The 25,861-nt window shown below is 41.3% G+C and overlaps 1 protein-coding gene across 2 annotated transcripts in view; it reads left to right on the forward strand.

The window, feature by feature from the left end:
• NEXMIF (neurite extension and migration factor) overlaps positions 1-25,175 on the forward strand; it is a 211,682-nt gene extending 186,507 nt beyond the window's left edge. For both annotated transcript variants that reach the window (XM_081897762.1, XM_081897763.1), the window contains 2 exons: positions 18,649-18,773; positions 20,131-25,175. In XM_081897762.1, coding sequence (XP_081753888.1) covers positions 18,686-18,773; positions 20,131-24,416 — 4,374 coding nt within the window. In that variant the 5' untranslated portion in view covers positions 18,649-18,685 and the 3' untranslated portion in view covers positions 24,417-25,175. The remainder of the gene's footprint in view (positions 1-18,648; positions 18,774-20,130) is intronic.
• The last annotated feature ends 686 nt before the right edge of the window (positions 25,176-25,861 follow it).

Here is a 25,861-nt window from a genome sequence, read left to right on the forward strand (position 1 = left end):
CTTTACCTCCACTTTAGCTGCATCACTGCCTCCTAGCCTCCCCTTGTGGTTTATCTGAATCCTCCATCCATCCTAGCCTGGCTTGTTTCAAATGGGGTCAAAAACCCGCAAGAAGCAGACCAGTGTGGCACACTGTGTTCTGTGCCATTCCTCTTGTTGGCACTAAATAATGCTATAATATGTAGTAGGCATATTTAAATTTAAAGAAAATGGGCAAACTTGTTTAGAAAAGGCATTAAGGGGGAAAGGTGCATAATTTAGTCATATATGAATCATGCTTGTTAAAGCTTATTAGGATTTTATTGCCTTGTGGTTTAATTCCTGCCTTCCATAGGGCTATGTGCTTCTATTCATCTAATCAAGCTTTTAAAAGGCAGCTGTTGGTTTAAAGATCAAAATACTTTAAAAGAAAAAAACCCAACAACAACTGGAACAGGTTAAAAATCTAATTTACTTTTCACCACTGATGCTAATAGATTATATTTCCACTTCATTGGGTTGGGAGAATGAATATTGGGCTGATTATTCTTCTTTTGATGCTTGTCAGTTTCTATCCAGAATCACTTTGAAGCACTAGGCTGTAATTTGGGCTTTGAAACTGAAAGTATTGCAGAGAATTTTTATTTTTTTTAGGGGTGGGGACTGAGACAGATTTTGATGGTGTGTGTGTGTGTTGTATATATTTTGAAGCTGATGAGCAGCTCAATACACAGCTGCAGTCTGTAAAAGCTGGTTGTGGATGTTGAGTGCTGCTTAGTTTCTGCAAAGCAAAGCTGTCCTCCTGTCTCAGGCCACAATATATGTTGCAAGGCATCGCTTTTAACATGAAAAGTTACAGAATAGAAACCTGCCTTAAACCAAGTCAGAACCTTGGTCCATCAGCGGGTGTGACAATCCCAGACCTATCTGGAGATGCCAAAGGTCAAACCTGGGACCTTCTGGAAGCAGTGCAATGTGCTGTGTCCATTCCCTACAGGTAATGGTTCAAAACCTTCGAAGCTGCTAACACATATCCTGAATCTTTCCCCTCATCTTTAGTTGGTTAGGTGATTTTTAAATGGAAAAATCAGTCAGAGAATAAATGGGTTAAGAACCTTCTTCCAGCTCTGCTGAAGTTTGCTGCCTCTCACATGTGCTTCTCATAAAATAATAACAACAACAATCAAGGAATCGTACCTGACTAAATGCCATATGTCACCTGAGTTTGGATGGGGGGACTCTTCATATAACTCTTAACTTCTTGGGTGGGGGGGAGGTGCAATTAACCTTCCTCAACCTAGTCATTTAGTTTGAGTGGGTGGCAAGCTGGCACCAGGTGGAGTGGAGAATAAACAGTGGCCTGGTGTTCAAGATGACAGAACTGGCTGTGCCAGGTCACCTGCCCTGCACCTGATGCCCTAAGGCAGAGTTTCTCAAACTTGGAACTCCAGCTATTTTTGGACTACAACTCCCATAATCCCTAGCTAGCAGAACCAGTGGTCAGGGAGGATAGGAATTGTAGTCCAAAAACAGCTGGAGAGCCAAGTTTGGGAAACCCTGCCCTAAGGTATGGTGGGGGTGCTGTCCCATCCTCAGTCCTGAAGCAAGATTCAAATGTGTGTTCAGCCAGCTTCTGCATTTAGAGCAAGGAGAGGACTGTCTTGTCCAGCCTTCTCCAGCCTGGTGCCCTCCAGATGTTTTGTGCTACAACTATCTGCAACCGTGTTGGCTAGGACTGATAGAAGTTGTGGTCCAAAATATCTTCCCCTGTTAGGGAAGGCTGGGACAGGTTCTTGGCAGTAAATGTGTTGTGAAAACATCTGCTCTGAAATACCTCAGGGCTGCTTCAGATTCCATTCACATCAGGGATGGGGAACTTTTGGCCCTCTAGATATTGCTGAAGTGAAACTCATGCCAGCCTCAACAAGCATGGCCAATGGCCAGAGAGGACAGCCATCATAGTTCAGCAACATTTAGAGGAACAGAAGTTTCCCCTACTCCTAGTTTACACATAGTGGCTTTAGTTGAAACCCAAGTGTGTGCAGCTGCCTGAACCGCATGCATATAAGATCAGGTAGTTATTCTGAATAGTACAAAAAAGGCTATGCAAGAGAGGAGATTAAATCTGGCTTCCTGGTCCCCATCTCAAACTGCTGATTTGTGCTATTCTGAGTTCTGTAGCTTGGTAGTAGAGCACATGCTCTGTGTGCAAGAAGCCCCAGATTAAACCCCTGTTATTAATAATAATATATTTACTTTCCGCAACATCCTTCACCAGCAGGTCCCATGGTAGGTTATGGCAATCTAAAATTCAGAATTGAAAATAATTGATACAAATTACAGCTGCAGGAATAGAGTTGTCTCCCAGGATTTTGGGGAAATATAATTTCTGTATAGATGTCAGTAGACTAGATGGGTTGTTGGTCTGGTCAAGCAGGCCATAGCCTGTGTCTGTGATCTAGATCTGAGTGGGCATGTAGGGTGTAGAATGTGAAGTGATCAGTTAGTGATTTCCCTATGCTATGATGATTATTCCAAAAACAGGTGTTTGAGTGTGGGTGTATGCACAGCTGAGTGTCAGTTCCTTGTGATAACATGCAGTTTATGTGATTCTGCATGTGTTTTTTTTCAAACCTTATAATCACGAAAATCAGAGCTTTTGTTGTTTTTTCACAGGGGGAGGGGAATCAAGAAACCTCAATGCATGAATGTCAATAGTTGATAGGACACTTGTAAAATGATAAACATTTTTATTGTGCTACTATGCTGCATAATAGAGACAGTTTCAGGAATTCCATATTAAATTAACTTCTATTTTTTAAAAACAATACATTCAATATCTTCCCCCTCCCCCCTTTGCTTCCCTTTATAGCATCATTAGAGGGCTTTTGGTATTATTAAATATTGACTTATTTATATATTGCACCAATATATTTAAATGACTCAAGGCCATCAATCAATACACATAGCTCGTCTATGTAAAAACACGTTATGATCAGTGATACTCCTTTTCAAACACCCACATTCGTTTGGATCTGTTTGTTGTACCATCTGTTGTGCCTTCTCATAAATCAGATCTTTGTAACAACCATTGCCTTTTAGTGTGTGTAGACATTGTACTCTGCAGCACATGCTGGCAACTTGTAGCCCATGTATGGGTGCATGTGTGCTTTGGGGGTCTCCAGTATGGGCTGTGGAGGTGGCCAAGTAGTCCCTGATCCTTAAACGGTGCCCTTCACAACCCATCACATTTCCCCTGCCTCTCTCCCAACAGAGGTCATCATACAAGGCTACCAAAGCAGTTTCTGTGCCAAAACAAGGTCTAAACCCCAGTTGAAATGGATCTAGAAAACCAATTTCTTCCAAGTGCACCTGGATGTGGTCTGTGACCACCTGCTCAACAACCTTGCCCAAGGAGGGGAGATTAGCAACTGGCCGGTAGTTACTTAGCTTTTCCAAGTCCAGGAAAGGTTTTTTGAGGAGTGGTTTTTCCACTGCCATATGAAATTACATTTTAACTATATTCAAAGTCTTGGTGCAGCACGGGGAGGGGGAGACACCAAATTATGACAGAGAATATGGATGTACTAAATACCCAAAACAGCTCAGTTGTCCCATTTTTTTTCTGCCTTTGCTCTCTCCTCTAATCTTGTAATTTCAATAACCACAGCAAAAAGGTGAAATCCTGGCGACATGAATAAATATTTAATCTCACTTTCCAGTGGCAGACTAGTTCTGGCTTTTGAATGAAATGATGCCACATAAAGGATATTTCTTTCTCCCACCCCTCATATTTTTTTCCAATTGAGTATCCAATGCAAAGAAGATAATGTGAAGGTATATTTTCAGCGCAGATAATGAACACAAAGCCATCTTTGTTTGCAGTGCTCCCTAAGAAATTTAATGTGGATTGACAATTCCTAGTAGCATTCATTTATTTCTCCTCTACCCCACCCCCCATTACAAGTGTTAAAGAATATTTTCAGTGATGCAGAGAAGAATGCACTTTATGCATATGGGCTCTTTACTCTCAGACACAAGACCTGAAGATTCAATATGGAATTTTCTGGTCAAAAGTGTTTATCGTTGTTAATGCCTAATGAGAAATCTGGACATTGTGATAACTAGGACAAACCCGCAGCAGCCAAACCAGAGTTTCTTTTTCTCACAATACTCTCTGATTAAAATCATTATAGTAACTAGTGGCAACACTACAGTTAATCTTGATCTGGCACTTCTCGTTGGACTGCTACTTGGTTCAAGCTGTCAGTCCTTGTGCAGCTGAAATACAGTGGTGCCAAAATGGTCTCAGTCCGCTGGGCCATTATATTTTAAAAGGCTCACTTTTTAAAAACAAACAAACACCCTCTTCTAAAATACTCAAGATATAATCCTTGGTGTTTCTATAGCTCCGTTTAAATAAAAGTCTGTTGTGGCGATACAGTAATAACAGAGAAACAGAAGGCTGATATAACAAAGAACTACAAAATCTATATAGCAGATATTTTGTAAACTGGTAACTAAACATAATACAGGTCCCTTTTATGTCAAGGGTGTGTGGGGGTTAACCCTGAAAGAAATATTAGGATATATATTAATGACTTAACCAAATTCACTTATAAGCAGTAGGTGGGTCTTGTCCATGTCCCGTCTTACTTTCATATGTAGTAAAACAATGTATTATTGCAACTTATAATTTATGTGTCAATTTTTCTAAGACTACTACTTTTTCTAAGCTATGTCCCATACCAATAAGTATGTTTGGGTCTAGCTTGGGCTTTCTGAAAATGGGTTATATTAACCCTGGCAGCAATTAATAAATGAAGAATTAACTAATGTGAATATTTAAGGCAGTATCTTCATACAGTGGTGCCCCGCAAGACGAATGCCTCGCAAAACGAAAAACGCGCAAGACGAAAGGGTTTTTCGGTTTTTGCGTCGCTTCGCTAGACAAATTTCCCTATGGTAATGCGCTCCAATATCAGAACATCCACGTTAATGTTTTGGGAAGGTGGATGCATCAAAACATGGCGTTCATTTAGGGATCATTTACCATTTATATACTGTAGAGTGATTTCTTTGTATCTTGCCTAAATGATATGAAAATGATGTTTAAGCCACTTTTTTTTGCCGTAAGTATTTTTCAAGTATGTAGAGCATCAGGCTCTTAATCTCAGAGTTGTGGGTTTGATCCCCACGTTGGGCAAAAGATTCCTACTTTTCAGGGGTTGGACTAGATGACCCTCAAGGGTCCCTTCCAACTCTACAACTCTATGATTCTATGTTCCAGTCCAGATCTTACAGTAGCTCCATGACAGTCTTAGACCTGTCTGGCCATTAGGTTCATCTTAAAAGTAAAAATGTATTTATTTTAAAAGTTTATGTATTTAGAATTTGTATATTTCATTACCACCTTTAAAGGTGATGGTAATTAAATTCTCAAATTCAGTTAATTTATAGGTGGCAGCAGTTTGGCTGGCGTTTTTTTTTATTTTATTTTGAAAGGTGGAAATTTAGCGCCATAACAACCATGGAACATTAATGTTTCTTAATTTGTGTTTCCTTTCCATCTCCATACTAGAAGCATTCTCAAAATAAAATTTGCATATTTATTAAAGTTCCCTGACCCTCCCGTATTATATAATATTATGTGTGGTTCGTAGTATAAAAAGGGGGTGGAAGGCAATTGAGAATGTACTAGAGCTATTAATGTACATTTTCTGTTCCAGCATTGAAACATTGTTTGTAAAAGGCCTGTTTTTGAACCATATACCATTCTCTCTAGATCCACTTTTGGAAAATTAGAATACGCTAAAGGGAACCCAATCTCTATTTTCTCAGCCTCTATATGGGTCTATTGTTTATCATACCAATTTAAGTATATGTCTCAATTGAGAGGCCAAATAACATAATTCTAAATTAGGCAAACCCCCATCCTCTTTCTTTAATAGAAAAATAAAGCAATTTATTACCAACCCTTGGTCTCTTTTGTGTAAAAATAAAAGAATTAATTTTCTCTGCTACCTTTGCAGCTGTTCTGGAGAGAGCCATACAGGGAGACTTTGAAAAAGATAGGTAATTTTAGGAAGAACAATACAATCTATCAAGTACAAAATAGGTTCCCATTTCCCATCTTTTAATATCTTTATTTAATAAAGACCATGTTTTATAAAAATTATCATTAAAAAATCTTATTAAAATTCATTGTGATATATGCACCCAAATATCTCAAATGTAGATGACACAATTTAATTTGGAGGAATACTGATACCTTATTCTGGATTGAAGGAGGGACATTAAAGCACATTACTTCAGATTTTGGAAAGTTGACCCATGGACTCCCTTAAATATGCATATCAATCCATCTCTCATTTTAAAAACCTTCCACAGGAGTGGGAGGTGGTAACCATTATATAGTCTGTGTAAAGACCCAGAACATAGGAAGGTTAATATGAATACCCAGGTGATGCATATAAGCAGTTCCATTGCTCAAATAAAAAGAAAGGGAGAGAGAGGACAGACTTGTTTTGCCCCCTGTTGGATATCCATCAGTTCTGATTTATTATTAGTCTGAATTGTTACTTTGGAAAAAGAATAGATATGCTGAATTGTTTTAATAAATTTGGGGCCAAATTGCATCCTTTCCAAAGCTTCAAACAAAAATTTCTACTCCAGGCAGTCAGAGGCCTTAAATAATTACAGTGGTACCTCGGGTTAAGTACTTAATTTGTTCCGGAGGTCCGTTCTTAACCTAAAACTGTTCTTAACCTGAGGTACCACTTTAGCTAACGGGGCCTCCTGCTGCTGCTGCACCGCTGCTGCACGATTTCTGTTCTCATCCTGAAGCAATGTTCTTAACCTGAGGTAATATTTCTGGGTTAGCGGAGTCTGTAACCTGAAGAGTATGTAACCTGAAGCATATGTAACCTGAGGTACCACTGTATTGTAAGAGGGGAGCCTAACTACCTGGAGTGAAAAAACAATAGTCAATAATTTTCTAAATGGGTCAGCAATGCTCTGAAGTGGGCTAACCCAGCTAGATCTGAACTAATTAATTTATGCAAATAGCTTTTAATTCTATCCACCCAAACAGCTTAATATTCATGATTTGTCAATGATACTGGATTGTATGATTTCACCAACAGGGGGTCCTTGTATGATTTGGGTATAGTTACTATTTTTGACTCAAGCCATGTTGTGGGTAAAGATGCCACCTCCCAGATATCATTGAACAATCAAAGAAAATAAGGCATCAAAATCTTTAAATAGTTTATAGAACAATTTGTAGAGTCATCCGACCCAGGAGCTTTACTTGAATGTAATCTTTTTAGCACCTGAGTTATTTCTATGGAGGACATTTTACTGTCCAAAAAGGATGCATCTTCCTCAGGTATTGTAAAAAGTTTTAAATCTGAGCAGTATCTGGGTTTGTGGAGTTGTAGAAGGAAGCAAATTCTACAGAAATACCTTTAGGGGTGTATTTTTTCCTTCCATCCTTCCCCCTGATAGATTATACTGTATTATTATTTTTTGCTCCTGACATTGATTGGCTAGAAATCGTGATCCTTTCCATCTGAATTCAGTATATATTTCTTTAATAAATAGCAAGAATATCAACCAACCAATAATTACACGGAGACCCTGTGGATACATTCCAAACCATTAGTCTCCATAACTAGGTCAGGTATCAGCAGCTTGAACCAATCAATAACAAAGGAGGCTAAATCTTTAAGCTCTGCACCCTCCAGGTTTGCCCTTCAGACTATGTCCTCAACTTCTTTGAGCTTGCATCTCAAGATGCATTGTACTTGCTTCTTGTGCCTGAGGCCCATTTCCTTTGCAGAGTTTGCCATCTCAGTGAGCATGTTAAGTCTTGCACTTAGTCACCCAGCTGTCCTCCATTACAGACATAAGTTGTTTCCATGTCTCTTGGACTATGTTTCTCATGGAGGGCAGCTGGGTGGCAAACTCATCCATAAGATTAGGATTGCCATTTCATGCAGAGTCTCCCTCATTTTATAAAGTGTATCCCATATTAGGCACAACTTGCAGTTGATCTTGCGGTAGGCCTCTGTTGTGTTTACCTTTATCTTGTGGTTTGAAGAAGGCAGAGAGGTTATTTGTTTTCCGTTTGTTGAAGTCCACTGGCACTCCAAAACACAGGGAAATGCTGTGACTTTGGAAATAAGTACCACATCAATTTGTTATAGGGGGTTACTTCTGCTGCTCAAGAGAGCTGTAAAGCTATCTTCTTCAGCACTGGCTATACCCTTAATTGTGTTTAGCCTCCAAATTTCAAAATTATCTAATATCCAAGCCCTTGGAAACAACTAGGGATGAAGAAATGTGTCAATTTCAGTTCCCCCCAGTTATTCTGTTATTATCGGCCTTAGTTGCAGGGCTTTTTTCAGCTGGAACTCACCAGAACTCGGTTATGGCACCTCTCAGGTGGGCACCATTGCCATTATAAGAGAACAAAGGAGGTGTTCATGGTGAGTTCCAGCACCTCTTTCTCGAGAAAAATAGCACTTGCTTAGTTCGTTTTGCAAACCACCATTCTGAATGCTTTTTATAGGGTAGGTTGGGAAGGGAGCACTGGGAATAAAACCAAGGGAACATGCCCCCCGAAAGATTTGGGAACCACTGAGCTAAAATATGCAGCTGGAAGTAGTTCCTGATACCCAGTTCCTTATTGAACACTCAACTAAGGGAATTGCCTGAACAAGAAACACAAATTTACCTAACTTTGAGCATTAAAATGAGTGCTGGGCTACTCCAGTTGAGGCAGTGCATACCTTATCTTTCTTATTCCTAAATCTTGGCCTCTTGCTCACTGTGCAAGAACCAAGTTTTAAAATGGAGGTGATGCTGGTGTGTACTGTCTCCAGTTCATGGTTTTCTAATTTTCAAGTGGAAAGCTTATTTATTTAGGGATGTAATGGTGTGTAAATGTCAGCTTCTTATTCTGGCTACACTTAAGTAAAGAACTGGGAATCAGGGACCAACTTTGGCCTCATAGCAAGCTTTGACTCCAGTCAGGATGCATCCGGTAAGGGCTTTAATGTCAGGCCAACCCTTCCGTATAGAGAGGAGAGACTACAACTGCCGGATCTATTGTTTGATGGGGCTCTTCAGTTCCATTAGATGACTGCTGAAGTCTGTTCTTGAGATATGCCCTCTTTTGGTGAGCTGCCCTATTTTTTCACGAGTGCTTCTTTTTTTTGGCTAGAGCTGGATAGTAATTCTGAACCGGTAGCATTTATATCTGGCTGAAAGTAGCACCTCTTGCGGAGGCTTTTCTTTCCTGCCAGCCTGTTTCATGGCAAATAAAAGATGGATGTCAGAAGGTCAAGCCATAAGGTAACACAGAGGCTTAGAGTGAATTTTGTAGAGTCCTTTTGCAAATTTTATTACAAACCCCCACAAAGAACAAGGTTGTCCTTTAAAATACAAAAGCATACACGCTCCTGAAAAGCACTGAAACACCTGAAGTGAATTTGCAGCTTAGCAACTCAGGTAAATATCTCCATAATTCTTCATCCTGCTTCTTTTATTACATTTTCAGACACATTGTGGATAAGTGACTGTCCACACATGTGCTTTACACTGAGAATGGGCTTCACTATTCCATTAGGATTTGTTTTCTTTTCAGCTTGATATGAATGTTTACATGTCTTTGAGTTGTATATAATATATTGTTTCATTCCACATTATGGGCCCTCTGGGAGTGTATATTATATATGTGACATTGCTAACACTAATAATAATGTTTGTATAATTGATTTTTATTTAATTAGTTTAGCTAATTGAGATGTTCAGTTTGCAAAGGTAAACACTACTTATTGCGTTTGCCGTCGCAACAATCCTGTAAGGGAGGTTGTTGCCATTCCCATTTTACAGGTGACAAACTGAGACTTTCCCAAGACCACATAATGAACCCCTGGCAAGAGGCTCGAAGCCACAATCAATGTGGGGAAATTTCCAGGCAGTAACTGCTGCCAGTCATAATATCTGTTAGTGCATCCCTGTTACGTATTACTGAATAACAATAAATTTTAAACATTTAGATAGCAGGAAAATTAGGGTTAGGGGGCTTAGTTAATAAGTTAATTAACAAAGGGAATGCTTGAGCCAAAGTTAAGCACTTTTATGTTTCATTACTTTCACTGGGAGTGATTAACATGTGTGTTACCTGTTTCATAAACCGAAAGCAACAGAGTGCTTAGCTTTGGTTGCTTTGTGCCTTAAATCTTTAAGTAATCACATTTGCTTTGTTTATTTGAGATGGTTCTGAATTTTGCCCTAAATCAGGTCCAGAGGGCAGCTTACAAGAAAATAAAAGCATAATAAAAAATAAAATTTAAACTTTTTTTTAAAGAACCATAGGAAAGGTTAGCTGTTGATTGCCCAACTGTGTCCTTTTCTCCTGACTTAATGTGCCCCCATTTCACCCTGTCCAGTAGGCATAATGTGCCTGTATAGACCATATAAAGGTGGTTTTTTTATGCACATCTGTCTGTAACAGCAGCAGGAATCTTACCAGCTTCACTGTAATTGCACAATTTTCATGGCTTGTTTTCATCTTTAGATTTCCACTGCAAATAATAATAATAATAATAATAATAATGCTTGCCAATCACCTTGCTCTAGATGTGTGAGGCGGAATACCCCCCCCCCAATAAACCCTGCTATTCCTGTCCAAAAACATTTGTGAGAGTGGGCTGTAAAAGAAATCTGGTTCAAAGCTTCAACTATTGGTGCAGTATTTATACAAAGTGGAACACCGACTGTCGTATTCTCACCCTGCCCTCCAGTAAGTCTCACAGGCCTTTTAACCGAGAGGGGAACAAGAATATATGTCTAAAAGGCAGTTTGAAGAGATCAAAGTCCTAGGTGGACTTCGTTAAATCCCTTGAAGTACATTGATTTTGGGTGAGTGAGTGAATTCTGCCACAGTGAAAGAGAAAGGGAAGGAGAAAACACCCAGCCCCCTCACCTGGTGAGAAACTGTAATTAAGGATGTCGTATTGTTCATTTCCCCATCATAGCTGACTCTTCACAGGATCCTTTCCCAGCAACTATCATATTAAAGACAGCCTCTCCCTCTCTCTTTCGTCTTGTCTACAGAGACAACGGTAGATATTAAATAGTCTTTTCTGGGTGTTCCTCAGTTTAATGGGTATTGGCATTTCAATATTTATTTTTCATGGCATAACCTCCACCATTTCTCTGATGAAAATAGGGACATCCTAAGGAAAAGCAGGACATTCCACGATCAAATCAGAAACCAGGACAACCTCTGTAAATCCCAGAAAATAGGGACACTTGGAGGGTCTGTCATGGTACCTGACAAGAAAGCTAAGCACAGCCTGCTCTCATCAGAGGGCATGAATAAACAGTGATGTAACTTATTGACTCAGCGCTTCCAAAGTCAAAGAGCACATAAGGAAAACTAGCAAAACTTATGCCCTTCTTGATGGTTTCATTCTTTCACCCTGTTAGCATATAATACTAAAGCAGAAGCATGGCTTTGTGAGAATGAGCAAGCGTGTAAGAACCCAGAGGCAAAATCAAGGCTGCCTGAATCATCCCCCACTTCTGCTGCTGCCACACTAACCAGAGCTAAACCATGGTTTGGCTTAGTGTTATGTCCAAACCCAGGTTTGTGGTTTGTCTTCCCCAAATCATGAGTGCTAAATCCAGAACACACCTTGGTTTCAACCAGAAACTTGTTTGGGAGTGAGATAAACCATGACCTTGGGTTCCCATGTAACAGTAAGCCAAACCATGGCTTAGCTCTGGGTAACATGTTGGCAGCAGAACCAGGGGAGGCATAAAATACATATTTTTCTTTGTGTGTCTACAAAGCTTATTTTCTAAGCCACAGTTTGGCTTTGCATTATGAGTGAACCAGGCTTTTCTGTGGTTCCAGTTCTGCCTAAAACCAAACAAAGATTATCAGAAATTCTAAATAACTGAAGCTTTCACTTTTATTATCATTATACTGTGAAAACAGTGTTGCACAAATTTCTATTGCTTTGTGTTTTGTGCTCATTTTTACTGAGACATTGGTTCTGTAGTTGCCCTTAAGTGAGCAAAACTGTGATGAATTAACTAATGTCAGATGTGGAGCGTTGATCAATTTATTATCTTTGCTGTAGTATTGCCCATTAGGGTTTCCTCTGTTGTTTTCTACCCTCCTCCCTTCTGTGTGTGCTGGAGCCTTGGGCAGAACCAGAATCGTTCTAATGAAACAATTAGAGCTGAGCCGCTCAATATGCAAAAGCGAGTACCTCCAGCACAATGTGATTAATGCCTTTGTACATAGGTGTTCCCCTTACCCACCCCAGAATCTTTTCTAGGTAAGAAGAGTGGTGAGATGCCACTGCTTTCATCCTTATTTAGATAGGAAAAGAAATTCACAACCCCCCTAAAACAGTGGTAGGCGTTGGGCCTTAAAATTTCAGTGACACCAAAATTTGGTGCCCCCTCTTGCCTTCCGTAGTTTATCGTTGTTGTGGTACCCCCTGCAATACCCTCTTGGCTTGGGCCCCCAGTGCAGGCGAATCGGTCATACTCCCCTAAATCTGCCTCTGCCTAAAATCTATTATTTGAATAGATTTAAGTCTTTAGCGTGCAAATACAACAAGGAGAGAGAGTGGTTTCAAGGCCAATGATGTATCGGTGTTAGCTGTCAATATTCCTGAAGCCTCTTGCAACCTACTGGTGGTATAATTAGAAAGGGACTCTGAGGCTGCTTGCTAGATCATCTGGTAGCCTCTCACTCACCACCAACACAAAAGTGCAGATGCTGTGCTGGCCAAGGATGCATCTGAGAAAGCTGATAGCCTTCTCCCCAGCTCTGTGTTGACAGCACACACAGCCCTTTACCTCCAGCTTATGGAAGATAACAAGGTTAAGCACAGCAGAGTTTTGATCCAGAAAAAGGCTCTACACACCTTTCTTAATTCATTGGAGGCAGAGGTGTTGGAGCTTTCTGACCGAGTGAAGCTAGGCAGGATAGTCAGACGGGCACCTTCATTCTTTTCCGAGGAAAACAGGTATGTGTGTTTGATAACAAGGGTGAAGGCAAAGACAACATTTTGCAAGGTAGTGGGGCTGATTTTGGAAGCATTTTGCTGCAGTCAGTTTACTTTTTCCTTCCAAGGAGTAAATTGTCCAGAGGACTCCCTGGCAAGTCAATTATTTGGGACATTTTAGTTGGTCCCATTAATGTTATTGCCCAGCTGTGCGTTTTGCAGTTACCTTCATTATGATATAATGACTTGTTTCTGATTTCTCTTGGATTCAGTACCAGCATTCACTGATATTCCTGGAGAGGATGGAGGTGGACCAGGAGCCATACAATGTAGTCAGACACTTCTGAAGCCAGAGATAAATGGGAGCTCTTGGCTTATACAGCTGAATTTCATGGGTGAATAATTCAGCCCTCAGAAAAATGCTTCAGCCGCAGTGTGACATCTCCCGCCAGTGATTATCCAAGATTTAAGCAAACATGGCTTTCCCTGGGAGTTAGGAAAGATGTCCAGATAGTGTCTTCTTTTCTTTTTGCCTTTGGTCTCCTTAAATACTTTTGTCATTAACATTGTTACCAGGATACAGGTTTAAAAAGAAAGCCGAATATGCCTTACAAGTGACTCTTCCAAGCACAGAACTTTGCGCCTTACAAATCAGAGTTTAAAGTATGACTGAACTTGATTTATTTTAAAGAGGCAATTAAACGATACATCTTTATGTCTAATGATGACACCTTCAGCTAATTGGGTGAATTGCTAATGTGCAAATTTGTGCACACAGCTGAGTGGGAATTATTTTATTTCTTTTTAAATCAGCCCTCCAAGCCAAATTTGGCAGGTTGGCTGTGCATGCAAGGAAATAATGGAAGGGAGGTAGTGGCTCTGATCCAACAAAGAGCTTGCATACAAAGATGCAGCCAAGACTGCCTGCATATAGCAAAAGGCTGTAATTCAAACATTCAGCTATTTGCCTCCTGAGCAGCTGGCCTGCAGGAATCTAGCTTTTTTGTTTGTTTGTTTGCTAGTTTGCAAGGGCCAGTTGCATAGAGTTCTGGCTGTTGGTTCAGGCTGGAAAACTGCACATCTAGTCCCCATTTACACTCAATATTACCTGCCCAGTATGGAATAAGAGTATGGAACCCACCTATGCCAAGCTAATCTGCTGTGTCACAGATTCTAGGAAATTACTATGGTGTTTGGAAGCAGTGATGGGTTGGATGTTGGCAGACAAAACAGAGGTGATTCTGGCCATTGGAAAAGCCCATCTGGAAATTCACCTTGTTTGGGCTGATGATGCACTCACTCTGAGGTACCAGGTTCACAATCTGGCAATGTGTATGGACCCAGCCCAGTTCCTAGAGAGGCAGGTTGTGACTGTGGGCAGGACTGTGTGTGTTCAGTTGCAGTTGGTGTGTCCACTGTGAACCTTTCTAGAGAAGTCAGATCTGAGCACCATCACACAGCTTCAGTTGTGTCCAGCACAGCTGGTGCTGGCATCTGGATTCCCTGGCTAGCTGCCAGGGTTCCAGGACTTGACAGGGCCCACCTGTCCCTGGGGGTGCATAACCAAGTGGTGGGATGTGAAGAGACACCATCTTAAATTTTCCAGAATGCATCAGAGCCTCGATGATGTTTTTGCTCCAGAAAATTGTGGGAAATTGAAAATCCAGTGCAGATTATAGGGGTAGCTACGTGGTGCCAATCAGAAAAGTCCCTGAAGATGCACACAGAGGGTACAGTGCCAAGGGCATCAAAGCATAGATCCAGCCTTGGCATCCAGGCTAGACTTCTGTGAGATTGAGTCCCCTAATTATACTGGGGGTCTGCATGCAAGCAACTGCCTTTGTTAGTTCAGAAGTCTGCACCAACTGGGAACATCTGGGAACTGGGCTACCAGCACCGCCCCACTCTGTGGTAATTGCATGATGTATTATTTATGCCTGAAAGGGAATGGAGGGTATATTTGGTTTAAGATGTTGTCAACATGCTGCATCAAAACTGAGCAAAAATTGCTTGTGGGTGAGGTGTATATCTGGTGTGCATTGCAGAGACTTGGGCACGTGTGTGTGTGTGTGTGTGTGTTCTTACCCAGCTTTTCCAACTGGGTATCCCGTGCAGCACAGGTCTGAGGGCATAGGGATGAGGAGAGGGCATGGCAGTAGCTCATAAAAACTCCATCCTTCTCACCAGGAGGCCAGTCCATTTGGGAGATGGATTTGGTGGTTTGTACTCGGTGCTGGGAGGCAGAGACAGGACAGGGATCTTGTGGGTGGACTATCTACCCTGTTGCCCAAACACCTTCCTGACTGAGCTGGCAAAGGAGGTCTTTGGCATGGTGTTGCAGAATCCTAGGACATTAGTTCTGGGGGACTTCTGTATCCAAGACAGGCTCTCCTCTGTAGTGACACCAAGACTATGGACCTCTCACTCAGAAGAAGCTCCTTAACGCAGCCTCGCTCAGTGCCTTTAGATGGCTGCATAAGACAGTTGTTGTTTTTCCAAGAGGTCTTTGGCACTCCCTGGTGGTTAGTGAGGAATTGCTTGTTCATGACATGATTGCCTTTTTACTCTGCTTAGTGGGCATTGCACAAAATAGTTTTAAATAGGATCACTTTCTTCCATACTTTCCATGCATACATTGATTGATTGTTTGTTTGATTGATTATTAAAACTTTTAAAATATCTCTAAGCGGTGTATAGAAAACTGAAGCAATGACAACTTAAACAAAATATTACAAAAATACACCGTAGCATATAAAAAGGTTACATTAATACAAAGCCATACACATACATATATATATGTCACTTCATTTTCCATCTGGCACACACCCTCCCTCTCAGCTTCTGGGTTCTCACCCAGGGTCCAGACAAACTCTCAGCTCACCCACAAAAGTCTCACAATAAGAAGAGCTTCTGGAAGCAGCAGACATCACATTAGTTTCTCATGCTAGACATACTTTTTATGGGCAGGCCCAAGGTAGATGGTACTTCCTTAGGCTGCTCACAGCTATGTCCCATTCAACTGCACTCTCCACTCCCAGTTCCATGTATAGCTCTTTCTTCGTCCTCTGCCCTCTCCTCCTCTTCCTCCAGCTGCTTTTGGGTTTCTAGCTATGTCTCAGCTACTATAAATTACACTTTTATGCTTTGTGTATAGTATCTATGAACTGAAATTTCATTATCATTATTGAATTGCTATGAAGTGATTAACATGTAGCCAAGCATTTGAAAAGTTGTGCTAGTAGAATTCAATGCAACTGCTTTCTGAGCACAATGCAAGGGATTGGGGCCACAAACAATTCATAATGGATTGCTTCCCCTCGCCCCCATTTGCATTCTTTCCTTTGCATTGAAATGAATGGGGTGGAACAACGTAGTGACAATGTAATTCATGTAACTTGGTTACATAAATTACATAATTTTGCCAAAGCTGACAGCAAGATGAATAACAGGTGAAAGACTAAGTAGCAGAATGCAAACAGTACTACATGCAAAAAAATACAAAACAGAATGGAATATGATGCCTTCTTGCATCTCTGGCTCACCTTAGCCTCACCCCACCTGCTGTCGGGGTGAATAAAAATCAATGATTTTTTTAAAAAATCAAAAAAGTTGGATTTTTTTTTGTTAAAATCAGATTTTTTTGATTTAAATCAGATTTTTAAAATAAAATGCTTTTGGAGGAAAAAAATCTTTCTAAAGATAGTTTTCTATTTAATTTACATTATAGTCCAAAGGCTATTCATCAGGAAATAAGGATTTGTTTAAAGTTTTTCATGTGTGCTAAAACTCATTTGTGCTAAAAAAAATCATTTAACCACATCGGTTAACAAACACGGATGCATATGTTATAATGTTATTGTTTTAGTTTAATAAATTGTTTAAATTGTTATCAAGAAAATGATTATTTTTCTCCTTCCAATAAATTACAGCTGAAAAGTTGTCCAAATAGAAACAATAATTTCATAATTATCTGCCTATGTGTTTCTGATAGTATAACCAAATCAGTAATTTTTGATATAACTGTAAAAACTACTCTAAAAATTTATTATTCCAAAAATGAAACCTTCCTCTGGTTGTAAATATTAAGAGGATGCCAGCAAGGTTGAACCTTCCTGTAAAAATGATTTAAATCAAGCCTTACTGACTAGTTATTTAAATCAAGTCTTACTGACTAGTGATTTAAATTGATTTGATTTAAATCAAAACCACCCTGCCTGCTGTTGTTGCCATTTGATGCTTTTTTCACCATACTTTGATTCAGTTCCTTCCTGGTTTGCAGTAGTTGTTGTTTGCTACAACTGAAGCAATAAAGTATTTTTAAAATAAACTGCAGCTTCCCTCCAGACTAGAACGTGAAACCCAGTCCAAACTATGGTTTCTGATTCTGGCTTGGAGACAAACTTTGGTTAACAGTGGAAGCAAATAAGATGTAATGTGAACCAATAACTGAGAGAATGAATTGGAGTTTGTAAAGAGAGATGGGATGGGGGAGTCTAAGGAACAGCCCCAAGGTAGGGATAGAAGAGAAATTCAATTCAGTTTAAAGGCAAACCTAGCTGATTCATACATTCTGAAACAATAAGCAAACTCAGCCATCCCACAAAATTCGGATGTCTCCAAATTTTGTAATGTTGTTCTCCAGCCAAGTAAGGTGTACTAAAACGTATATACTAGGCTAAAGTGTGCATAAAAATCCATATGTTAAGTGAAGATAACATACAAAAAATTATATTAGGGGAAATCATTTTGCAAAAAATCTGTGTATTAGAGGAAATTCTACACACAAATTTGTATATAATGAATAATTTGCACTAAAATGCTGGTGATTTGTACATTCTGAAACAGTAAGCAAAAAATCTGTGTATTAGAGGAAATTGTACACACACAAAATTGTATATAATGAATAATTTGCTCTAAAATGCTGTGGTTATTCATAAAAGAAAATTGTGAACCAATCTGGAGGGCTGAACTTGAGATTGAGAAACTGAGAGAAACCAAAATTGCCAGATTGGCCTATCCCTACCTCAAGGGCCAAACCATGGTTTCGCGGTGGCATCTAAACCAAACCATTGTCAGTTCCCAATCTATGCTGATCATCTCAGTCTTGTTCACCTAGTATTCTTCCAGGTGGAGGCTGAATACTGTAAAAGCATTGTTCAGATATAACAAATGTGTCTTAGGCAACTGATTTGTTTAATTTAGAATATATTTTTTCTGGAAAGGGTAAAGCCAGATTAAATGTTTGGTGAGGATACAGGCTGACATTCTGATGCCAACAGCATTGTGTGGATGCTATGGAAAATGAGCATACATAAAGAGCACCCATCCTGCAATAAAAGCCAGTCTGGAGGTATCCCCAGTGTAGAATATAATTGCCCTGGATGTGACCCGTATGCCTCTGGGTTCTGGGCAGTGCTTTGCACACAATTGGGGCTGTAGAAGTGTTGTGCGGTTGTGGTAGACATTGTTTGCTTCTGACCTGATTGAAAAATACAGTAGACATCAAGATAGGCCAGTTATTGTGCTTCTACATTTCAGTCTTATTAACTGAGCCTTTTTTCCACTCACAGGGCTGCAAATTGGTTTGGGGGTTCTAATGTCCTGTAATTTTCTTTTTGTACATGTGTAGGCTGGCCGACTTCAATTCAGAATGGATTCATGAACTCATGACTGAATTGATGGGTGACCAAGAAGATAATAAGCGTGCCTCAGAAGACCCAGAACCAATCCCAATTAATGGGGTGAAAGAGGATGGTAAGGAAATCTATTTGTAGCAAGGGACCCACTGCCAACTCCTAATGGAAACTGATTTACTCCAAGATCTGTCCCTGAACGTCAGCCTGCTTTCCTTGTAACATTTTCTTAATAAGATTAAATATTTCACGTTCATGCAATGCTTTTGAGTGCACACATTATCCACGAGTCATTTATTATCAGTTGCATTCCTTACAATAACCCTGTAAGGTGGGTGAATATTATTATCAGTATCACCATATGGAGGTTTTTCTAAGGATCCCTCATGAGTCTGTCAGGGGTGAGATTTGAACCAGAGCCCTTTTCATTTGTAGCTATGTCTCTCGGTCACTTTGCTACGCCAGACTCTCTAGGAAGCTTGGAAGTTTGGGCTTTTTCTTATGTTTCGATTTTTAATTTTCATAATTGGCAGGATTTAAAAGCAGAGTGGTTGGGGTTAACAGGCAGCTTGTGAAAAAGCTTTTGTGAAGAGTACATTGTACTCTTTGCTCTGAATATATTTTTTTTACAATGATGCTCACAGGAATCACCAGAATTCACATGCATAATATTTTATTTATTACTTTTTTCACTCCATTCCATTCCATTTCATTTGACAATTGGTTAGTAATTAGCTTGACCATCAGGTAAACATAGGCCAAAGCACCAGAGCCCTGGAGAATGGGATGGAAAAGGGGTTTTCCCCCCAATGTGTTTGTGTATGGAGCTGTCTGCTTTGAAATGATCTGAGCTGCATATTAGGCATCAAAGCTTAGTGATTTAAAAAAGAGAGTTTGAAAGTGGTGTTTTTTTTATATATATATATATTAAAAAGCCTCCTCCACAGTGAAATTTTGCTGCAGAGCATGATCAACAAGCATTATAGGGGAAGGTTAAATAATTAATATTGTTCATGAGTCTGTCTACATGGAAATTAAATTTCAAACTAATAGCTGGGTTGTTGTTATTAAAATTTCTCCGTACAGTGACCTAGTCTGTGGCCAGCTTGACGTGAGAATGTTAATTTAGAGCATGTTTTAAATTTAAACACCAAACAGGGATTAGCTGTGCTGTTCTTCATTGGTACATGGCCACGTTATGCTAGTTTAAGGGTTGTTTTTAATTTGTGAGTGAGAGTGTATATGCGTGTGTGTTTTAAATGTAACATCAAATAAATTAAGTGAATAAACATCGGTATACTGACAGCAATAATAATAATAATAATAATAATAATGCTATTTTTCACATCATTTGGTTCGTAGGAACCATTTGCTCCACCCTCCATGGAGGGATGAAGATTCAGATTGAAAATTCCGAGGGTCTTATTTTTCCTGCTCCCTTTTCTCTCCACCCCTCCTTTTCCCTCTCATTCTTTCAGAGTCACAAGACCTGGATGGGGAAGAGAAGGCTTCGCAGGATGCAGAGGCCGCAGTTCCATCTCCACCGCTGTCATTCCCAGGTGCTCTGAAAGAAAGCCAAGGGGGCAGCCGCGCCCAGCAGGCCCCGGCTTCAAAGAAGTCCTGTTGGCTGAACCCTCCCTCTCCCCTGAGGCTGGCTGACGTAACTGACCACATTTCTGATGACTCCTCCTCTGTACACGCCATTTCACTCACATCATGCGTCTCCAAGGGCATGAGCACCTGGTCCCTGCCCGGAGACTGTGAGAAGGCTCCATTCAACATTATGGAACCTGGGAGCATCTCAGCCCTCACCGGTGACTGCTTGATGCAGCCGAGCCGGACCTGCCTGGGCTACTTTATCGAATCAAAGGATGGCATTGATTCAGAGCCAGGAATAAGCCTGAAAGTGGGTGATATAAATAGGGATTATGACACCTGTTCAGTCTCTGATATAGGGATTCATTGCATGAGCACAGGGGAAACCATGAGATATGGGGATCAACTGCTTTCAGACCAACTCCTAAGCTTCCCTGCGCATAAATCAAGGGCAGCAGACAAGAGAGATGCAGAGAAATCTGACAGCGATTCAGAGGACCCCACTCAGAAAAATTACTATGAGGGATTACTCTTAGACAAGTGCAATGGGGAGGAACCTTTACTAACAAATCCCAGCCAGGAGTGGGGTTATTTTGAATCTTTCATCAGTGAAAGCAAAATCGAGCTGCTTGACCTTTGCTCCAAAAATGAGCTTTCTGTGAACCTGTTTTCTGAGGAAGATGTGGATAATTACATGTTTGATGACGACTCAAACTTGGGAAGTGACGTCTGCTCCTTAAAAATTCGGTATGAGTCCTTCCAAGACAGTGTGAAGGAGAAGGCAGGTTCTCTGCAGGACGATGCCCAGCTTAATTTCTTCCCTAATGTGCTCAGTGGATGCCCTAAGAAGGAAGGCCGAATGGCCTTGAAGAGGGGGCCTCGAGGGGCTACTGATACTTCCCAGTTCAAATCTGAGGAGAGCATCATTTGGGGGGAAGAGGAGACAGATGGAGGAAGGGAGGATGACGACGAGGAGAGTGAGAAAGTTGCCTTAAACAAATCTTGCACCAGTACAGAAGTGGTACAGTACATTTCTCCCAAAAGAAACCACTTCTTGGAACTTGTTAATTCCACAGAGGATCCCGGGGACTTCAGTGATGACAGCACCTGTACTGAATCTTCTTTTGATGTTCTCCAAAATCTTAGGGACTGCAATAAGTACCTGCCCAGAGACCACTCCAGTTCCTTCATACAACAGAACTATGGCCTGCGAGCAAAGAGGAAAGTGAGATACAGCGATGATTACCTATATGATGTGGATTCCATTGAGAGCGAGAAGATTGTGGATAAGAAGGAGGGGCACCCAGATGGACCCAAGGAGGAGGATGATGATGAATGGTGCCCAAAGAAAAGGAGAAAAGTTTCTCGTAAGGAGCCCCCAGTCATCATAAAATACATCATTACCAACCGTTTTAAAGGGCAGAAACAAATGCTTGTCAAGCTTTCCAAAGTGGATCCCAGCGAAATGACAGTGACCCTGAATGAAGAACGTTTGAAAAAATATGCCAAGATGGCCCCCCTGAAGAGCTTTTGGCAAGAGAAGTGGCAGAACCGACTGAAATCAGAACTTCAGAGCAAACATGGTTTATATCTCAATGGCTCTGAGGTCTCCTCCTTGCCTCACCCACGGAAGCGAAAAGGCAAATTGGCCAATAGGCACAGGATTCAGAGAATCAAAGCCATTGAGCAACCCATGGCCAAGCCCGGCTCTTGTTCTTCAGACCCAAGGCAGGTTTGCCGCAGAATTGGAGATAGCGATGCAGGCCCGAGAGGGATGCAGACCCTGGCTGTTGCAACACCCAGCAGTGCAAATGGCTTGCAGCTGAATGACATCGTGAGCCTTGCCTCACCAAAGGAATTCAAAGGGCCCGAGAGGAAAGTGTTGCGCAGGATCAAGTTCAAAAGCGAAGCCAGGCTGAAGTGCAAGCAGATTAAGGCCAGCCTGGCAGAGGCCTCCCCAGCCTTGGAGAACCAGGAGCCTCTTGCAATGGATGAAAGTGGTCCTTGCCCTGCAGATGGCTCTCGCCTTACCGAGCACAAGGAGGATAAGGTTGCTAAAAATCCTCCTGCTTTCCTAGCTACCGCCTGCTCTTCAGACAAGGCCCTTACGTCTGCTAATCTTGCTGCCAGTGTGCCCCTCATCCCTGGAGGGTATCTGCAGACACTGTTAGATGCCTCTGATTTGTCAAGCAACACTGGGATCTCTTACTTCAGTCATCAGCAGTCAAAGCAGCAGCAGGAGGAGCCCCTCCCTGGCCTTGTTCAAGCAGAGAAGCCGTTCTGCACTCTGCAACCCGCCCAGAGCTGTGTCCTGTCCCCGCCAGAGTCAGAGCTGCAGCAGTCACCAAGCCACTTGGAGATGGAGCCCAGCAGCTTCGGAGGCCTCTGGCCAGTAAGCAAAGCATCCGGTGGCAGCAGCCAGGAATTTCCTGGTGATCTGCGGGAGGCTCCTGCACAGTCGGCTGCAGAGTTCGGGAGCTGTGCAGGTGCAGATGGACCTCCAGCCTCTGGATACAGTCAAGTAAACCTGAATAGTAGCAAACTGCCATACCAAAAAAAGTACATGTCAGATAACCAGCAGTCGCAGTCAGAGGAATCTTTCCAGTCGTGTCATTTCAATAATAGAGAGGGGCATTTTCAGTTCCAGCAAGGTGCGCTAAGCACAGACGACGGGAGGCTGATTAGCTTTGATTCAGTGGGCTCTTTGTCGGTTAGTTCAAGCAACTTCAGTTCCCTAAGTTTAAAGTCCTGTGAAAAGGATGGTGAAGATGACATTGCAGATGATTTCTTGGCCCACTGCAGCCCCAAACTAGTGATTCAGCAAAGCATAGATGAAATAACACCTTTGAAGGAGTCTACGGACCTTTTGGATATCTCCAACTTCACTCCTGACAAGTTCCGCCAATCATCTCTTTCAGAAATGTCTCCCCCAGATACCCCTAACCTTTCCCCGCAGATAACTGGGTCGGAAGTCAAACCACTGGGAACAATGAAATGTTTTCCGGAGAGCTCCCAGGCTGTGCTGAATAACCCTGAGAAAGTCAAGTGGGGATGTGGGGTCCTCCAGACGCACCAAGATCAGGCTGATAGTGGATTTACTTTAAATAATCACCAATTCCAGTTCCATATGTTTAATGACGAAGATTCTGTCGGCCTTCTTGAAAAGGGCCCGTGCCTGTCAACATTTGATGAGCCATCTGGCCAAATTAACAGCAACGGTAAAGTGTCAAAACCGAAGAGGAAAGGTTCATCCAATAAAAATATGGGTGCAACCCCAAACCCTCCACAGAAAACCGTACGGAAGAAAGCACCCAAAGCCAGCAGAGGGGCAGAGAAGGGGCAAAGCAGAAATTCTAGACAGCCTCCCAAATCAACAAGGAAAGGGAAGAATGTGGCTGGAGCTCATGACGAAAAGGCTTTGTGCGTTGGTGGGAGAGCAGCAGCTCCACTGAACAACTCAGCCTCAGCGACAAAAGCGTTGGTGGAATCCATCCACCGTGGTGGCCCGACCTCCATCCAGATAGGGAAGCCTAACGGGCTCCCTGGGGAATGGGCCCTGGGGAAGGACAACAGCGGAGGCTGGTCTGAAGTAAGCCTAGGTAATGCTAACAGCCTCCTCAATGACGATCAAAGGGAATTTGAGGAGCCGTCCAACATTTTGTCAAACATAGCATCTGGAATGGCAGATGTTCAGAGATTCATGAAGGTCTCCATTGAGCCACTGTGGGGGCCCGTTTCTCATAACAATGCCTCTGATGTATTCCAGCCCCCTGAATCAAACAGCCTGAAATTGAAAACTCTTAAGATCCTGGCTGGCACATCACAAGAGTCCAAGAAAAAGGTGAATGGTGGTTCTTCTGCAACGGCAAAGAGTCACAAGCCAGGGAACAAGGGTTTGAACAAAGCCAGCGGCCGAGCTGCCTCCTGTGATCCTGGACGTCCCAACTGTTCAGCTGGGTACTCCCCAGACGTTCACTCTCCCTTTTTTGATAAAAGCTATAGTAACCTGAGCACTTTAGCCAAAAACGAGCCCACCCATAAAAAGCTGTATCGGCATAAATCCACTTCTAAGTCACTGAGAGATGACAACTGTAAAGCAAAGCAAGCGGAGCGTGAGCAGGTCCGTAAGGACCCGTCTGCGACGGCTTCATTTGAGAAACTGAGGTAATGCTGCACCAAACTCGCTGGAATGCCCCCTCCCCCTACTACCTGCTAATATTTTTTGGTGGTTGTTCTCCTTTATGTTCTCAAAAGTGCATGAAAATACTTATTTCTTGCAAGCTACCTAAAAGAATGACCAAACTTTTTTTCCTCTGGCTTGGCTGGGGTTAAAAACAAATTAACAAAGGCTACTCCTTTTTTTTCTTGCTGTTTGGCTTCTTCAGTTTGTATCCATTTGTTTTATTTTTAAGGGCTTGTTTTGTGCTCTCCCTTTTTCTTACGCTTTCAAAAAAGGAAAAGACTTTTTTAACTTTTCAGTTTGGGAAATAAAGAGAAAAGAGAGGTGGTGCATCCCCCCTCCCCCTAAAAAAAGCCAAACAAAAACAGCATTTAGTTTGCAAAATGACAACTCATTCCTAGTTGTGCACCATGTGACTTCTGAGTTTGCATTCTAGCCCCCTGCTGTTTATATCCTAACTGGCACCATAAAGCTTCATCTATCCAAGTTAGAGCATACATGACACCACCTGACCTAACTAAGATGGCATAAAACGTTTGGTTTTTCTGCAGGGAAACAGACTACATTCTTCTTAAAGCAGAGAGCATTTTTAAAAAACCTGTATTTGGAGAAGAGACACATTTTTCTAGAAAGACATTTGATGCTTGCTTGGGTTCCTCCCTTTTTTCTTTTTTGTCCCCCCCACCACTTCCTTGCTCAAGAAAGATATATATATATATAAAACAATGCCTTGTAATATGTTCAAGTGTTTAAGTGCTGAAATCAAAACTTTGAAATTGTGGGACTTTTCATCTTTAACAGCAAATCTAACATAGTATTCCCTGTGTTTCAGAAGTCATACTGTTGTACAGTTGTTGATGCACTATTACTGACAACAACCACACAAATTGTGCCAAACTCTGAAGAATTGATGTACTGTACATATTTTTACAACTCTTTATCAACAATGGGTTGTGAGTGTTTACTGGAGCTATTTTCTTTCTTTCTTGATTTTTATTTTGCCTTCTGATTTACTGTAAACATTCCACTGATACGATTAGCTACCCCCTTCAAAAGCAACCACTATGAAAATGAAGTTCACTTTTACTGTAATGTACCAAAAGTTTTATGGGCATGACTAAACATGTGTGTGCCAAATTAACTTACCTCATTTCATGAATTTTTGCCCTCTAGTAGGGAGGCCAGGAGGATTTTAAAATGGAAACTGGGAAATTACAGTGCCCTCTGGAAAGTATTGATGAAATACTTAAACCTCATTCTGTGAGTGTTTGATTGGAGGGTTTTAGACATCAAACAAAATCACTCTAGGTAAATTTACTGGAAACTCAAGTGTGTACATTAGTCAGTGAAATGAAGAGCAACAGTTAAACCGTCGCCTGTTTTCTTTCAAGCAAAACCTGTAGCTGAAGGTTATTTCAAAAGCAAAGTTGTAT

This window comes from Podarcis melisellensis (assembly GCF_964234715.1).
Source record: "Podarcis melisellensis genome assembly, chromosome: Z".
NCBI classification, from domain to species: Eukaryota; Metazoa; Chordata; class Lepidosauria; order Squamata; family Lacertidae; genus Podarcis; species Podarcis melisellensis.